The sequence below is a fragment of the Papaver somniferum genome, chromosome 3 (genome assembly GCF_003573695.1).
Source record: "Papaver somniferum cultivar HN1 chromosome 3, ASM357369v1, whole genome shotgun sequence".
Taxonomy (NCBI): Eukaryota; Viridiplantae; Streptophyta; class Magnoliopsida; order Ranunculales; family Papaveraceae; genus Papaver; species Papaver somniferum.
This window is the reverse complement of record NC_039360.1, coordinates 58,353,217-58,367,436: the sequence shown is the minus strand read 5'-3', so window position 1 is coordinate 58,367,436 and position 14,220 is coordinate 58,353,217. Positions and strand designations below refer to the sequence as shown.

At 37.0% G+C, this 14,220-nt stretch overlaps 1 protein-coding gene across 2 annotated transcripts; it reads left to right on the top strand.

Annotated features, from left to right (window-relative positions):
* The first annotated feature begins 1,082 nt into the window (after positions 1–1,082).
* LOC113356239 (DNA polymerase delta catalytic subunit-like) lies at positions 1,083–12,860 on the top strand. 2 transcript variants are annotated; one of them, XM_026599314.1, is made up of 30 exons: positions 1,114–1,375; positions 1,458–1,574; positions 1,667–1,773; positions 2,005–2,167; positions 2,289–2,484; positions 2,591–2,726; positions 2,845–2,982; positions 4,110–4,187; positions 4,337–4,428; positions 4,836–4,902; positions 5,017–5,088; positions 5,321–5,407; positions 6,077–6,196; positions 6,305–6,403; positions 6,854–6,961; positions 7,104–7,199; positions 7,291–7,356; positions 7,470–7,526; positions 7,772–7,859; positions 7,948–8,027; positions 8,162–8,275; positions 9,107–9,221; positions 9,313–9,485; positions 9,617–9,688; positions 10,530–10,604; positions 10,686–10,775; positions 11,515–11,675; positions 12,107–12,180; positions 12,335–12,422; positions 12,580–12,860. In XM_026599314.1, exons 1-30 carry the CDS (start codon positions 1,114–1,116, stop codon positions 12,665–12,667), a joined length of 3,279 nt encoding a protein of 1,092 aa, XP_026455099.1. In that variant the 3' UTR covers positions 12,668–12,860. The 2 variants fall into 2 exon arrangements, 1 of the variants encoding a protein (XP_026455099.1); XR_003362903.1 differs by lacking the exons at positions 12,107–12,180; positions 12,335–12,422; positions 12,580–12,860 and adding an exon at positions 10,866–11,014 and having other exon boundaries at positions 1,083–1,375; positions 11,515–11,647.
* The last annotated feature ends 1,360 nt before the right edge of the window (positions 12,861–14,220 follow it).

Here is a 14,220-nt window from a genome sequence, read left to right as displayed (position 1 = left end):
GGGGTAAGCTAACAGATAACATATGGGGAAATAAAGATTTACACCGGAAATATCTAAACACCTCTCTTGTGCGCGAGGAACTTTAGGTTATAGCGGCGCTTTCAACATGTCCGAATCTTTTTGGCTTGCATACTCTGTTATTGACAGTATCGACCGATAGAACATGACTGGTCAAGATGTTGCGAAACCAAAATATAGATGGTTAATCCCGCCTAAAAAGACGTATTTTCATTATAAACATTTCAGCCTTCGCTGCATAATGTATATGAATTGGAACCTGTCAGGGAACATGAGTTTTTAAAATGGTTCCAGCAAATGAAAAGTTCCATTCCCCAAGTAAGAAAAATATAGAAAATCACTTCCAGCTGATACAATAACTTGTTTGCGAAGCAAGGTGTTAGTTGCTAATGGCTATATTAGCGCTGCACTCAGATAGTTTTATTGATTTCGAGTTGTTGATGCGGTTAGCATTTCATACTTCCACTTCATATACGTATCTTACATAAGTAGTCGATATTACTCGAGAAGCATTTGTGCCCGATTGCGAAATTAAGGAAAAATGTTGGTGTTTAATGTCAGCAGTGATGTAAATGGCCCTTTATAGGCATCAAAACAAGAAACATGAGATAATTTTTTAGCTAGAGAAGGAACTCGAGGACGTCCAGTTGGACCACTTTCACGTGCAAAATCAAAGCCTAAATCTCCTTGCCATTATTTACCATTCGAGGAATTACATCTGCCATTAATTAGAATAAAAGTTCTTAAACAAAATTGTTAGTTATAGGATTTTCTGACACAACATTTAAGTCCTGGTTCCGTCCCTGTCCCCGTTGGTTAACCAGGGGTATCATGGTTGACAAAAGGCTTCTTGGCTCTTGCCAAAAAAGCAAAAATAAAGGTTTGCAAAGGGAGCAGACCCGTCAACCCGCTTAAACTCGTTTCTTGGATCCTCCTAAGCCCTAAGGTACATATACTACCCTGCTCCGCGGTCCTACACACTAAAGTGACTTACACTAAAGAGTTAAGAGCTATAAAGAACTCGACTGGCGGGAATTCCTTGGTTGCTTTTCTGTTACAGTCATTCTCTCTCTTTTTTTTTGAAACAAAAAAACCATGAACAACAACAAGAGACGAGGAGATCCACCTCCTTCATCCGCACAAGCAAAGAGGTTTCAACAGCAGAAGCCACCACAATCAGTGGATGAATATGAGGAAATGGACGAAGATATTGAAGAAACCCTACTTCTTCGAGAGGAAGAAGAAGCTCTCATTCGCAAAGATGAAGAAGAACGAGGTCAAGTCATTGCCGCTCGTCTCTCTAAATGGAAACGCCCTAATCTATCTCCTGCTTATATCTCTCAATCAAAGAACATCAGTAAGAAAATTTCACTCACTCTCTCTCTCTCTATAATTCTTCCCAAATTTATTAGGGTTTAATTTGTTCTTTTTGATTTCAGTTTTCCAGCAATTGGAAATTGATTACGTAATTGGGGAAAGACATAAAGAGCTGTTGTCTAGTTCATCTGGTGGTGCTTCCGCTGCTATCCTAAGAATTTTTGGTGTTACAAGAGAAGGTTTGTGTTTAAAATTGAATTTCATCTGCATTTATTTATTACCATTTTACGAGTCTTTCTAATTAAGTTTTCACTTGTTGTTCTGTAATTAGGGCATAGTGTTTGTTGTCATGTCCATGGCTTCGAGCCCTATTTCTACATCAATTGTCCTCCAGGAATGACCCCTGATGTTATCTCCCGTTTTCGTCAAGCTCTCGAGGTACATTGTTATCCCTTCAGTTTATATGTTTTATGTTTTCTCCCATCGAGAAAAGCATTCTGACTCCACACGCAATGAGATATGATTCGATTTCTAAAAATTCATGCTAGAGATTTGTTAGCTTCAACCTCAGCTACAATGAGAATTGCATTTCTCCGTATCTTATTTGTAAGAGGATCATTTCTCCGGTATATGTATTTGAACTGTGTATTCATATAATTGGTTGGTTAGGCAAGGATGAGGGAAACCAATAATAAGAACAACAACGTCTCCAAATTGGTCTTGAGAATGGAAATCGTGCAGAAGAGAAGCATTATGTATTACCAGCAAGTGCAGTCACATCCTTTTCTTAAGATTGTACTCGCATTACCAACAATGGTTGCTGGTTGTCGAAGTAAGTTAAATTGAATGAGAAAAAAAAGTGTCTCTCCAGTTATCAATCTGTCCTCGTTGTACAATCACTAACTTGGGAATGTTACACAATAATGGTCTTCTGTTTGCTTGGTAATTGACAGGTATCCTTGAGAAGGGGATACATATAGATGGACTTGGTTCAAAAAACTTTATTACTTATGAGAGTAATGTTCTTTTTGCTCTACGTTTCATGATTGATTGCAATATCATTGGTGGAAATTGGATTGAATTACCTGCTGGTAAATACAAGAAGACAATACGAACGGTCTCTTCTTGCCAGTTGGAAATTGATTGCCTGTATCCTAAGAATCGTTAAGTTTTGAGGGTTGTCCTATCCTACAAACAAACTTCTGCAGAATCCAGATTATTTATGCAGCTTTATTTCCTTAAATATTACTTATAGATACTCAGAATTAATCAGCCATCCCCCAGAAGGAGAATTCTCAAAAATGGCTCCATTCCGCATATTGAGTTTTGACATTGAGTGTGCTGGTCGCAAAGGGCATTTTCCCGAGGCTATCCATGATCCTGTTATTCAGGTTAGAGTTTTTGTTCCCTCTTAGGAATAACAAGTTTTAGGTTTGATGTTTTATTATTCAAGTTCAATTTTTTTGCAATCATTCGATTTTGTGATGCTAAGCATAATAATGTTTGCAGGTGGCAAATCTTGTTACTCTACAAGGAGAAGACCAGCCATTTGTGCGCAACATCATGGCCCTTAAGTCGTGTTCTCCAATTGTTGGTGTTGACGTGATGTCGTTTGAGACAGAACGAGAAGTACTGCTAGCTTGGAGGGTAATTGTTCTTTTATATTATGTTAATGAAAATAGTGCTTGTCTGTCGATAAAGATATTTACAGTATCATAAGGTCACTCTTGAATATTTGGTGGAGCCGCAGAAGTTTCAGAACTTGCTATGATTTATTACATTTTATCTTCATCATTCCTGTTCCTCAAAAGGTGATAGGATTGATTTCACTCGTTAATCATTTCAGAAACACACAATGCGATATCCCTTTTCTGTTCTTCAAGTTATATTTTCTTCACATACACTCAAAAAGCCTCGTCTCTTTCTACGCACTTCTACAGAACTTGATTTCTCTGCCATGGAAGACCACATTAGCTACTAAACAAAAAGTGCAAAAAAATATCCTTAATGATAGTGACCTGACCCTTTCATACACATTCACATGATTATTTCTTGATTAATTAAATTTGCGACGGGATAGTATGGAAACAACTTCTGAAATCTAGTGTGTTCATCATTGAAGGACTCATGTGGTACAGGTTTATGTTGCATTTCTGGAGAATTCAATATATTGGAAACATTTATTTGAAATCGGTCATGCTTAACATGTAAGAGCTGGGTTGTCGGAAAGGAATCTTTGATCCATCTGTATGATCTTATTCAGTTTTTTAGATCCTTGTTTTTGATGCAAAGTAATCTGGTCAATCAGTTTGTAGGTCATGTTCATTTTGGATCTTCTTTGGAGTATGGCTAGAAAATAGTTGGAAAATTGACTTCATGTGTTTTTGTCTTGGTTTATCAATTGGGTCATAATAGTCTGTGAAAGAATACATCTCCTATTTTTGCTGTGGGGTTGTTTGATCATGCTGTCTCGACATCTGGATTCGATTTTGGCTCGAGTCAAATGTCAGGCTGTTTTTAAATTTATGGCAGTCTGATTTATCTCAAGTACAAAGCTCACCGAGTTTAAGCATATCTGACTTGTGTGACATTTTCCACTCGTTGACATCCATATAATTTAGTATTATGTGCTTTAGTGGGACAAGTCAAATGATTCAGATTCAGTTGAGTCAGACTCAGATGAGTGAGATTCAGATGAGTCAGCAATTCTCAAACGCCACCTTATAAAGCCTTTTTTTCCCCTTAACATAACAGTGGTTAATGCAATACTGCAGGATTTTATCCGTGATGTGGACCCTGACATTATAATTGGATACAACATCTGCAAATTTGATTTGCCATATCTTATTGAGGTGATTGTTACTTTCTTTTCTGTGAAAAGGCTACACGATGTTGTTTTTCATTCCTTGTCAAAATTTCCTGTCATAGAATATTGATGAGTGTTTGAGTTATCCGACTCCTGTTTTGCTTGAGCTTATTTAAATAATTTTCTGATTGATAGAGGGCTGCGGCACTAAAAATAACAGAATTTCCAATATTGGGGCGCATCAGGAACAGCAGAACTCGTGTGAAGGATGCAACTTTTTCATCAAGGTCAGTTTAAATGAATTTCCTGCTTATTGCTTGTACAAACTGATGCAGTTCTAATCTCAGGGTTTTTGTACTCTGTTTATGAGGGACGTGTTTTCACTTCAGCTACCATAGTTGTGTATTTGCTTGTTTATCAACTTCATTGTCAAATAGATCCAGCAAGTCATTCAAATTTCAGTTTGTAGACTTAACTTCAAACTATTTTAGTTTGTGAAAACTTCTACTATAGATATCAAAGGAGTGCAAGGCCTGCAGCCTTTCTTCCACCTTGTAATGTAGACGAGATTCTTGTTACTGATTATGATTCTTTGTTAAGTAAATAATTATTCTGTACTTTGAATTCCATTATTGTTAATACGAATTCGTAGCATTTTTTCCTTTCTGAATGTTGATTCTTGCAATGACTATAGGCAGTATGGTATTCGGGAGAGTAAAGAAGTTACAATCGAAGGGAGAGTTCAATTTGATTTATTTCAGGTTAATTTTCTGCCGAGACCTTTTTAATACTAAGGCTGAATTTCATATGCACATCATCTTCGTTTTAACCATTACTAAACTCATTTTGGTGCTACTTCTGTTTTTCTTTTTCAGGTCATGCAAAGGGATTACAAGCTGAGTTCTTATTCATTGAACTCTGTTTCAGCGCACTTCTTGGGGGAGCAGGTGATGCTCTTTATTTTCGTTCTCATATAGTATTATAGTAGTATTATCACTAGGAAACGTATTTTTGTTCATTGATTGGTTATCTCCTTTCACAATTCTTAATTCTCAAAAGCTTGTTGTTCTGAGAAAAAAGAGAAATTTGTTATGTTGTTATTCGCATTAAAATCTCCCCCTCTTTCCTTTTATCATCTCATTTTTTCTTTACATTTTTATTTTGCTCGACGGAGTGCAGAAAGAGGATGTACATCACTCAATTATATCTGATCTTCAAAATGGCAACTCAGAGACTAGGAGGCGACTTGCTGTCTATTGCCTGAAGGTGCGTCGATTAACACTTTCTTTCACTACTTGAAATGACCAAGAAAATTTTCAGTTGTTAACTCGCAGGAAGAGTTAGCTTGTTTAGCTAATAATTTTCTATCCAGAGCAAAACAAGAAAATATTTTACTTAGTTCCAATTTGCATCGGGTTAATGTGTGGAATTGTAATTTGCTGTTTATGGAATAGTGAGGACGAGGAAAAATTACATGGAACATGAGCATTTTATGGTCTTTAGGGTATGGTATTCATTTCTTAAAATGGTCCTGGATGTAAGTGCTCCTAACTATCAAACAACAACCAATGGATATCTAAAACATGGATATCAAATGCTAATACTTGATTGCCTTACAAATAATTCATAGTGCTGCTCAATAGTTAATCTACTACGAGTCGATAAAAGCATGTCATAATCTATGGATGCATAAGATGCCAATCAATGCCTAAGTTGCAATCAAGTTCACCATAGTTACAGTTCTGCTATATTATTCATGTAAGCAGCTGATGAATTTCAATTGTTCCTCATCTTATTCTCCAATAAATGAGGGATTCTCTGAAATATCTTGCTCGATATGAAGATATTCTTATGTTCCAGGCTTTTAGCTGCAATGGTGCATTTTTAATTGCATGAAATGTGTCAAACTTTTACCCTGTCCTATTTGATTGTCAGGATGCATATCTTCCTCAACGTCTATTAGACAAACTGATGCTTATTTACAATTATGTGGAAATGGGTCGTGTAACGGGTGTTCCCATCTCTTTTCTTCTTTCGAGAGGGCAAAGCATCAAGGTGAACTATGTTATGATTATTAAATGAATTTTATTCTATTAAATACATTTGATGGAGAAAATCAACTCACTGAGAATTTAGAAGGCTAATTAGTGATTCTTGTTTCAGGTTCTTTCTCAACTTCTCAGGAAGTCAAGGCAGAAGGACCTTGTCCTCCCTAATGTCAGAAAGCAGGGGTCTGGAGAAGGAACATTTGAGGGTGCAACAGTAAGTCTGTGGAAAGATACACCTGCAATTTCTTATGATTAATAAAGATTGGTCTTGTAAATCTATAGCCTCCATGCACATGTTAAAGGGGCATTAGCTGCAGATCTTTTGCTTTAGAACTCTGAAATGCAATTTAGGTCACACTTCTGCATTGGAAATATTCCATATTGGTTGTGATAATGATTGCTCTATGGGGTAATTGCTCAACAATGCCGATAAAGATAAGTACATCAGTAGTTCGCCAAAAGGCTAGACGTGCAGTATTCGCCACAGCACGACAGTAGTGTAGCTTTCTTGGTCGACAACACTCAGCAAGACTAATAACATTAAGAAATATCTTCTTAATAAAATTTGTTGATAACATGATAACCAACTTTTCTCTGGCAAGATGTAACTAAAACAGTTCTGGTTGTATGTGTATGTTAACATATTGAATTCTTCACGATTCAGGTTCTGGAAGCAAGGACAGGGTTTTATGAAAATCCAATTGCAACACTGGATTTCGCCTCGTTGTATCCGTCAATCATGATGGCTTATAACCTATGTTACTGCACCCTGGTAATTCATTCTTCTACTTACCATCTCAAATGCTCATACTGCCAAAACACAGTATCTGCAAACTGCAAAACTAAGCTTGTTAATTGAGCTGGAGAGTCGATTTTCAGTATAGTGTTGAATGTTTATTTGTGCCTTTGTCAAGGTAACTCCTGAAGATGTTCGCAACCTGAACCTGCCACTTGAGTGTGTCAACAAAACTCCGTCCGGGGAAACATTTGTAAAATCAAATCTACAGAAGGTTGAATTCTGTTCCGTAGTTTTAAAGTTTTTAGCACAAGTCAGCTACCAAATTTTCTTTTAATATTTGTGTTAACATTGGGAATTTGCAGGGAATTCTTCCTGAAATTCTTGAAGAACTGTTGGCTGCTCGTAAAAGGGCGAAAGCAGATTTGAAGGTTGGTCTCCTATTATTGTGAATCGTGATTGTAATGTCTGTATCTTGACTCTTGATTGCTGTCATTGGTTACAAGGTTTGGCTAATGATAAGTTTGGCTATGTTCTGCTCTAGGAAGCCAAGGATCCTCTGGAGAAGGCTGTGCTGGACGGTCGTCAGCTGGCTCTAAAGGTATAACTCAAATTGGTTCAAACATTAGTAAGAATATAAGAGGAATACCCAATGAGGGTATAACTGCTGTTTTAAAAACGCGACAGCTTAGTCTTATATCTTGATAATGTATCTATATTTGTCTTTAAGAACTTCAAATCCAAAATGCTAACTACTATTGAACTTTAGCATATTACATATAATATTTTCTGTGACATTCTGTCCATATGACTAAAAGCTGAAAACTGTCCATTCTCTGTTTTCAGATAAGTGCAAACTCTGTCTATGGGTTTACAGGAGCTACCGTTGGCCAATTACCCTGTTTAGAGATATCTTCTAGTGTGACCAGCTATGGTAATAAATTGCTGGAAACTTTTTGCTAGCACTTTATGATCTCTCGAGTACCTGTTTGATCTTAAAGTTGGGTGGTTTACTTGTCAAGGTCGCCAGATGATTGAGCACACAAAGAAGCGCGTGGAAGACAGATTCACTACTCTTAATGGCTATGAACACAATGCTGAGGTACATTAGCAGTTGCTCAAACTAGTATTCTTCGTTTGCATCTTCTCGTAGTAGATGCTTGGTTTCTGTGGAGTCTATCGTGTGGTTTGGAGTTATTTATTAATTGATGAGAACTAATAACCCTTCTGTATCAGGTTATTTATGGGGACACTGATTCGGTAATGGTACAGTTTGGTGTGTCAACTGTAGAAGCAGCAATGAACTTGGGAAGAGAAGCCGCTGGATTAATTAGTGACACTTTTACCAAGGTATGTGAAAGAATTTAGAATACAAATAAATTAGTGGATAGTTTTTGCTCAGTGAAAAAGAATTATATTAAGAAACCAACAGTTACTGCTGAAAACAAATGAGGAAGCAAACAAACTTCCAACCTCCCTAGAAACAAAAAACACAAGCATATGCATCTTGTAAGAACATAGCATACCTAAAACACATTGTCGGGTTGACAGTATATGAACAGGGCACACCCAAGACACACTATCAGGTTGATAACTACATTGTCAGGTTATATACCCGAGAAACTTGGATGTTTGGAAGCTCAATAAAACACTTGGAGCTTAATGTTAGTGATAGAGAAAGTTCCTGCCTTACGCTCAAGCCATAGCCCACAATATATTATAGCCACTAGAAATCTTTCCCAGATTTCAACGTAGATAAACCTACACTTAGAACCGAAAGTGATAGAACTTCTACCTGCACAAGAAGTAAATATCAACCAAATTTCTTTCCATACCAAATTTGTGTCTTTGACAGGTTACATGAAGAATCTTCCCACCTGCAATGCTCTTTTGCTAAATAAGTAGTTATAAATCAATGTGTTGATCCTTCGATCCGTCATCCAAAACTTCATACTAGTCAACAGTTCAACATTTTATTTTTATTTTCCTTATCATGTGAGTTGAAATCTTGCTTCTTGCTCTTATCTTCAGTTTTTATTTCATCTTCATACTAGTCAACAGTTAACATTTTATTTTTATTTTCCTTATCATGTGAGTGGAAATCTTGCTTCTTGCTCTTATCTTCAGTTTTTATTTCATTATGTGACGGAAGAACATTTTTCATTTTTTTTCCTTGTTCAGCCCATCAAATTAGAGTTTGAGAAGGTTTATTATCCATATCTATTGATTAACAAGAAGAGATATGCTGGACTGTATTGGACAAATCCTGACAAGTTTGACAAAATGGACACCAAAGGTGAACTGCCATTTCAGATGTTCATTTGAAACGGTCCTCATTTTTAAGATTGCAAAACATGTTATTCACTTTTACTCGCATCTGTAAATAGGCATTGAAACAGTTCGAAGAGACAACTGTTTGCTGGTGAAAAACCTTATAACAGAGTGCCTTCACAAAATACTAATTGACAGAGACATTCCTGCTGCTGTCCAATATGTCAAGAATACAATCTCGGATCTCCTTATGAACAGAATGGATTTGTCACTGTTGGTAATTACTAAGGTGAGGTAAGCAGCATTTAATCATGTCACTGTTGGCATGGTTATGTGATGCTTATACATATCACTGTCTATCGATTCAATGAATGTGAAAGCGGGTTTTGAATGCTTTTATAAACTCTTAATTCGTTTCAGGGTCTAACAAAAACAGGAGATGATTACGCGGTGAAGACAGCACATGTCGAGCTTGCCGACCGCATGCGCAAGGTTAGCTCTGCAACTATTTGTAAAATACTATTGATTTGTTTTTATCTTTTTATATGTACATGTGGCTCACCAAAAAAGAAATTAGCGTTTATGTGCCTGATTTGTTGTTATAGATTAGTAAGAGTTCCCAGGAGTTGACATTTTCTAGTTTTTAGGCAGTTTTTTTGTTAATAAATGATAAAGGAAAAACAAAAACCTGACCTCCCTAAGATACCTCAAAGTACATCGCTCAAATATATATGCTGGTATCGGACTTATCATGGCCAATAAAACCACCCAAAAAATATTGAACCTTAGACCACCATGTGAGTTCATCAGTAGATGCATCAAATTTTTGAGTAAATGCCAGGCAATTTTTCAATGCAACTCTGTGCTGTCAAGGAACCGGAGAAGAAGATTTTTCATATATACATCGATGTTTGAATCACTCTCGCTCTATATTCTTCACCAACCCACTAAGTGATACCATTCATTCGAATCACAGCATACAATACAGCAATTATCGAAGTCTGTGTCCCCAATGGCTCATCAAAACTGCCAGCAGAAGTCCCACAATAATATCAGCATCTCCAGGGATACCAAATGAACGACCATCTGTGTTAGCTTTGATTCATTCCATTAGAGGAGGAAACCAAGTAGCTCCAGTAGAGCCTAAAGCTCCAGAAGCTCTAGGTTTCAATAAAAAAACCCGAGGAGTTGACCCTGGGACTTGTTTTTTGTTGCTTGTTAAGTACATTGTTAGACTAATAAATATTATTCACCTTACTTGCCTTTTGCTCTTTATTTGGCACACTGTTTGACTATTATATATCAATTGTCTTTGTGGCTTTGTGATGAATAGAGGGATGCTGCTACTGCGCCTAATGTTGGAGATCGTGTACCATATGTAATCATTAAAGCTGCTAAAGGTGCTAAGGTAATGTCGCTGGCTTGATTATATATTTCAGTAGACGTTTGAATCTTTTTGCAAGTGAATTTGACACTTAGTTACTCACAGGCTTATGAAAGGTCAGAGGATCCCATTTACGTGCTGGAAAATAATATACCAATAGATTCCCAATACTACCTTGAGAATCAAATTAGTAAGGTTTGTTTTCATTATTTTTCTGTTTTCCAAACTCGCCATGCTATACATACACTTCCATGTTGTTGTCTAAAGGGGCCCTCATTGTTACAGAAGCACTGCCTGCTCATGTGAGAAGTCCATTGTACATTTCTCGTAGGTGGTACAATACAATCTCAATCGAAACACTGGGAACCCATGTCTTTCTCGAACAATAGAATCAACAACCCATATTCACTTAAAGTATAAAACACGTTTCCAAGGTATCAAAAAAATCATTGCTTCAAATATAATTACAATAAAAACTCTATAATTCACAGGCTTAATGAAGGATGTATAAGAACTTATCCTATTGCCATCCGTTGAAGTCATGTCATTGGGAGCAGAACTTATTTGTAGTTCTTGAACTTCTGTTTTAAAATATGGTGTTATTTAGAAGAGGCTTACTCAACGCTCTTAAGTCAAAGGAAATTGACCATTTAAGCAGATTTACATTATGAAAACATCGAAGAACAGAACTTCTTTATGTATACATGAAATCTCTCCTGGACCTTACAGATAGTTCCGTTGACTCCACATACCAGAACCGGCACCACAAAGTCACCAGTTAGCAATAAAGCATCCCCTGATTTTACATTGTAAAATGAATTTGCGGGAGTTCGTATGACATACTTTATCTGATGCATACTAGTTAGCTGTTAGCCTATTTTTCGTGCTACTATTATTGTACTTGATTGTTCACCTTAATGAAGTCCCTTTGCAGCCACTTTTGAGAATATTCGAGCCCATTTTAAAGAACGCAAGCAAGGAACTTCTCCAGGGAAGTCACACAAGAGCTGTTTCCATATCAACACCTTCAAATAGTGGAATCATGAGGTTTGCTAAGAAGCAGCTTAGCTGTCTTGGCTGCAAAGCCCTCATAAGGTTTGTTTTCTTTACTCTACGACGATGTCTCTCACTCTATTCTACTGGTGCTAGAATGCGTCTAGTTGCAGCTCTTCAGCTAAGAAATTCCTTTAAGAAAGCTCTTATCTTGAAGTTAAATAGTTGCATAGTTTCCATGTTCATTCAAGGGATTCTCAAAACTAATTAGATTTTTAGTTTTACATGGCAAATAAATAAAATTAGTCACAGATATGTTTCATTGTTAGGTGTCACAGAAATTTATAGATCTTTCTAAAATCTCACATGATCAAATTTGTAATGTAAAATCAAAAAGATGTCTTTATCTCTTGTTATGAACTGGCTGAGAGAAAATGAATAAACGTTAGAGAGATATGTAATGCACGAATGTGAGAGGATAAGGATTTGTTAATTGCTTACACAAGCTCTGACAATGTGTATATGAAACCCAGTAATACAGAACAAACTCTGTGCTCGCATTGCAAGGGAAGAGAAGCTGAATTATACTGCAAAACCATAGCCAATGGTGAGTAATACAATAGACAGAACCACCATTGCATTTCTTTAATATTAGTTGATGTTAGCATTATATTAGTTCAGTAACCGTAATGGCTTAGAAACAAGGAAATGCATGTACACTTGAAGAATAATTTGGTGGTATTGTTTGCAATCATTATCAGTGGCAGAGTTGGAGATTCTTTTCGGAAAGTTATGGACGCAGTGCCAGGAGTGCCAGGGCTCTCTTCACCAAGACGTGCTCTGTACAAGGTTACTTGAGTGCTTATATGCGTGAATACTTGGTGGTTTTTTTTACTAATTTTGGTTCATGTGGTTGCTGAATCTCGGTTAGCTTGGGCACTAAGTGGTTGTTTTGTATGGTTCACTAAATTCACCATTATTGTTGGGTTTTTCTTTTTTTTGGCAGCCGAGATTGCCCAATATTCTATCGGAGGAAAAAAGCACAAAAAGATATGGCTGAAGCTAAGGTTCAGTTGGATCGGTGGCAATATTGAGATCAATGTAGTCAATATCGGATTTCGGTTTATCTATGTCGAGACCGATACACTGGTACAACTTTGTATCGGGGAGATTTCGGTTCAAAATATAGGTTTCAAATTTCATATCTAGAATTATGTTTCTAGTAATTAGATGTTAGATCTAAAGTTTCAATTACACCCGTCAATTTATATACCTATTTCTTCCCCACTCTCTTTAATCCGTTTCTCCCGTTCCAAGTTAGATACACTCAACTATCGCCCCTGACCAAACAAACCCTTTTGGCACCCTGCAATCATAGAGCTTCATACTAATCAACAGAACAAAGCACGACTTCTGAAAAATATAAGGGGAAAAACTCGGGAAAATATAAGGGGAAAAGCTTTAGCTATTGCAAATCTAGTGCTGCTATAAATGACAAGTTTTAACCTTTCTTTTTTCATCTCACTTAATTTTCAATTCCTGTTTTTCAGGTATCTTAGATATTTCTGTTCCTTAAATCAAAGGTTGTAATGGTGAAAGAAGTACAATTGATGATAATTTTGGACTAGCTATTGATCTTTATCAAGCTATTAAATCCTCAAAACCCAAATCTCTTTGCTGATCGTGCTCAAATAATAATCAATTGAATCAACCACCAAATGAAGTAAAATCTTGTGTTTGTTCGTTAAAATTGAGAAATCATAACATGGGTTTTTATGTACAATCATTTAGTGATAATATTTTTCTCTCTGATTTTGAGGAGATCTATTCTTCTCCAGCCGAGATTTCAACCAAAATTTGACCGAGATAGCCGATTTTCATCCGAGATAGCTGATTTTTTTCGCAAGAATTTCGTTTTGGTGATATTCTAGATCTCGTCTCGCTCCAATGGCAGAAAATCGGCGATATCTCGGCCGAGATGGCCGAGATTAACTACACTGATCGAGACCGATGTATAATAGGGAGTTGCAGAGCCGTCACATGGACCAGGCCAGCTAGGCTATTTATTGCCTTAGAGCAACCACAGTGGGCGAGTATAACCAAATATTTGGTCAAAAAACGAGACACAACGGACAGACTATCGATTAAAATCCGGATCAAAGACCAAATCCCAGACTATATTTGGTCCAAGACCAAGACCAAAACTAAATATAGTCGAGCGAACGTATAGTTAACGCCCCACCACCAGGCGGGTGTATAATTAATGCCCCACACCAGGCGTGCATAAAGTCCCCGCCCACACCATGCGTGTTTTATACCTCCGCCCCATTTTTCTTTTTTCTTTTGGGTGGGGCGGGGTTTATACCTCCGCCCCACTTTTTTTTTTTTAATTCACTTTATATATGTGGCGGGCTTTATACCTCCGCCCCATTTTTTTTTTGGAATCTCATCGGGCGTACGTATAGTTTACGCCCCACACCAGGCGAACGTATAATGCACGCTCGACCAAATTTAGTCTTCTACCCGTAGCGTCATACACCAGACTAAACTCAAATTTGGTCGTTTTTTTTGGTCTTTAATCTTTGGTTATACTCGCACCACTGCAGTTGCTCTTAGAGCCTCACATCGTTGGCGCTTGAATTTTTAT